At 32.5% G+C, this 3,400-nt stretch overlaps 1 protein-coding gene across 2 annotated transcripts; it reads left to right on the plus strand.

The window, feature by feature from the left end:
• Positions 1-942: 942 nt before the first annotated feature.
• Positions 943-3,194, plus strand: LOC128166591 (perlucin-like protein). Of its 2 annotated transcripts, XM_052831872.1 has the most exons (6): positions 943-1,099; positions 1,311-1,467; positions 1,588-1,667; positions 1,767-1,851; positions 2,084-2,299; positions 2,443-3,194. In XM_052831872.1, the coding sequence occupies exons 1-6, from the start codon at positions 953-955 to the stop codon at positions 2,445-2,447; spliced, it is 690 nt and encodes a 229-aa protein (XP_052687832.1). In that variant the 5' UTR covers positions 943-952; the 3' UTR covers positions 2,448-3,194. The 2 variants fall into 2 exon arrangements, with proteins under 2 accessions (XP_052687832.1, XP_052687825.1); XM_052831865.1 differs by lacking the exon at positions 2,443-3,194 and having other exon boundaries at positions 2,084-2,307.
• Positions 3,195-3,400: the final 206 nt, after the last annotated feature.

A 3,400-nucleotide genomic window follows, 5' to 3' on the forward strand; every position in this document is an offset into this window, starting at 1 on the left:
AAAGAAGCAGACGAGGAATGATTCGTTGAAGAAGAGAGCAAATACAATAATAGATGACGATGAATGACGTCATTGTAATTATCAGAAGTACCATGTTTGCTTCCATTTCATATCCGTTTTCTTAAATGTATACTTTTAAAGAAACACTTCCCTACAAACTGTAAAATTTTTTTTGTTGTTGTTGTTGTAAAAATTGATATAAAAGTAGTCTTATGTTAGAAAATGGAGGCTATAATTTGTGAGATGCAAAATAACAAAGGGTTTGTGTGTCCAATTTATCTTGAAACGATCATTACGGTAGGATGCATATTTTCCCGAGGACCAAAAAAGGGCTACAAAGAGAATCCATATATTTTTTTTTACATGATAAAAAAATACATTTAAATTTGATTTATTTGCATTTTTTAAACAAGTATCAGAACAAAAAATGAAAATAAACCATTGATAAGTCAATTTGTGTGTAAATGTTGGTTTGAATTTAGGCATGACATTGTAATTAGCAAAGAACTTTGGTCAAAGGTAAATATTTGTAAAAGTTGAGTCAAGTGAGCAACGTTGTGTATTGATGAAATGTATAAGCTAATATCTGAGCTGATTCAGGATCACTATCAACCTAAAGTAGAAACGTGGTCAATTCAATTGAGCCTTGAAAAAATAAAAATCCGGGGTCGTAAATCAAATAAATATACCCAGTATTGCTTACATACTAGTACATACTAGTACATTTTCGATGGCAGTGGTGGAAATATAAACTTTCAGGTAACAATAAAACCCAATTGAAAAAAACCCCGCAAGTAACAGCTCAAACATTAGAAGACGATTTTTGGCCCCTGCTTAAGGTACCAGCTTGTAGTCCACACATATCTACGTGTCAAGTTTCTATAAAAACCGCTCGAAAACAGTGTAATTCACAGATGGACTGGGGGTGCATGGTAAGTAGAGTATATGAACGATGGCATCCTGTATCCTCATTGTCATGGCTGTAATAGTCTTTGATGGTAGCTTTGCTCAAAGCGAAGAAAAGACTTTGAAGAAAGAGTTGTCTGATCTCCATTACAAGCTCTTTAAGACAGTTCAGAACCAGACCAATATGATTAAGGTAAGATACTAATGCTAGTAATCTAACATGCAAATACCTTTTTAAAAAGTGAGCACTTTTTACAAATATTTGTAAGATTGTCGCACCGCATCGCATGTTGTCTGCTATAACTTTGCATTTTAAATTTAATTAATTCAGATTGAACAACGAAAAGTGAAAAACGAGAATTTGAATCGTGACTTTATTCATCTTCTATGATTCTGTTATACAGATGGCAGTTTTTGAAACCCAGTGCAACGTAAATGGTTGTACCTTCAACGGATGTGGCGGCCGAGAAAACAACACATGTGAAAATGAAGTAATCAAGAAACTAAACCAGATTCAAAGTAGTGTTGATTCGTTGAAAAACAGCGGAACATCAATTAAAGGTTGATAATTCCAATTATCAGTAGTTTTTGTTTCCTTTTCTTTTCGTTTTCTATTAAAATATATATATTTTTTAAAGACTAGTCTACTTCCCTACAAACTGTTGAGTCTCCAATCTTTAGGTTGCAAACAAGGCTGGAAATCGTACAAAGGTCACTGCTACTTGCTAATAAAAATAGCAGTGAATTGGTTCGAGGGACAGGTTGGTGCAGTACTACATAAATTGTTTTCATAAAGACAACTATTTTCTTATTTCTTTTTTTTTTTATAAACAATATATCTTTTTCAATTTCGTGTTTAGATGAAGTGTAGAGAATACGGAGCAACATTAGTTCAAATTGACACTGCACAGGAAAATAACTGGATCTTGAAAAACTTTCCTAAAGGTACACCCGTTTAACTATTACTTCTTGTGCCCATCAGTTTACAATGTTATATCTGAGCTGATCAAGGATTTCAATCAACCTAAAGTAAAAAATAACCTTTTCTACTTTTATATTGAACGAACCGTGTATTTTCTTCCGATTGACAAAACAAATATTCATTTTATTTTGAAAAAATGCATGAAGCTGTTACAAACCCAATACATGTAATGAAAGAATTCAATGATTACAACAGTCCGTTTCTGGCTCGATCATACTGATGTGGGCAAAGAGGGTAGATGGAAAATGTTCTCGACTGGAAAGTCCCCAACCTTTTCCTTCTGGTCTCCAGGACAACCTGATAACCACAGAGGTTCACAAAACTGTGGTTATTCTTACTTCAACAAGAACACGGGAGCGTGGGATGACGGTGGTTGCTCCGCGAGGTTTTGGATAATTTGTGAAACTTCAGGTAAATGAAATATCAGTGACAATCTGTAAGATATAAGTGAAAATATTAATGTAGTTAACGTGATTTTTTCAATAATGCTAATAAAAAGGGATATAATGCAATCAATGAATACCTTCGATATTAATTTCTTTCTTTTTTTTCAGGCTGAATGCTGGAAGAGAAATGAAGTATATTAAGTAAAAAAATATACAGTGAATATGCTTTTAATGTAATTAACCTTTTAAATAGAGAATGAAATATACATGTTTGTCCCTTAAAATGCACGGCTTCTTACTTGCATTCTTGTTTTCTAATCCTACTGCACATAGGATTAGAAAACTATAATTTCCAAGCAATATTAATACACCGAAACAAAATCTTAAAACATAAATAATTTGTTAAAAGAAATTAATAATCTGTTATAAAACATTGACAACTTGTTATAAAAATATTAATTGTAACAGATTACTAATTTGTTATAACAAATTCAGAATTGAAACAAATCAACTTCGACTGAATTCATGAAACAGACTTAAGTTAGTTGTAATTGGAGATGTTGTTGTAATGGCTAAATCCTGTGTTTGGTCAATATGTTAGCCCATTCTTTAAGAATTCAACACCATGTATTTTAATCAACCTGTATAAATAATTCAATATCTGTGCATAAAGACCATGACTTACCGAAGAAGGAACATAAGAAGCATATGCAAGATATAAGATGATTTGCCAATGTGACTGGCAAGGTGCTTTCTAGTGTAATTGTAATGTAAGTTATGAGATGATGTTGTTACTGATATATCGCTATAGAGATTCGAATTAGTGATGTAAACAAAAAAGGACCTGATCTTTAATTACATAACAAAAAATTCTGAGCTTTGTATCTCACTTAAACTTCGACAACTCAAAACTCAGATGTTGGTTGACTCCAGATTGACTAGAGATTCCTTTCTGAATCATTATTGAAAAATAAATTTTGACCAAAATCGTGACCATGCCCCTTTAAGCTCTCCGGGAACAATTGACAGCTTTATTCCTCCTTATGAAGGGCTAGTAAGAAAAAACTTGCATTTGTGTCGTGTTAGTTTCAGTTTTGGAAAATTACTTTTAACTGTCGTTTAAAGA

Source organism: Crassostrea angulata, chromosome 1 (genome assembly GCF_025612915.1).
Source record: "Crassostrea angulata isolate pt1a10 chromosome 1, ASM2561291v2, whole genome shotgun sequence".
NCBI classification, from domain to species: domain Eukaryota; kingdom Metazoa; phylum Mollusca; class Bivalvia; order Ostreida; family Ostreidae; genus Magallana; species Magallana angulata.

Excerpts from the sequence above, each read along its gene's own strand:
- LOC128166591 (XM_052831865.1), top strand. The coding sequence starts at position 953 with ATGGCATCCTGTATCCTCATTGTCATGGCTGTAATAGTCTTTGATGGT. Across the intron at positions 1,100-1,310 it reads ACCAGACCAATATGATTAAG|ATGGCAGTTTTTGAAACCCA; the intron begins GTAAGATACTAA and ends TCTGTTATACAG. Across the intron at positions 1,668-1,766 it reads TGAATTGGTTCGAGGGACAG|ATGAAGTGTAGAGAATACGG; the intron begins GTTGGTGCAGTA and ends TTTCGTGTTTAG.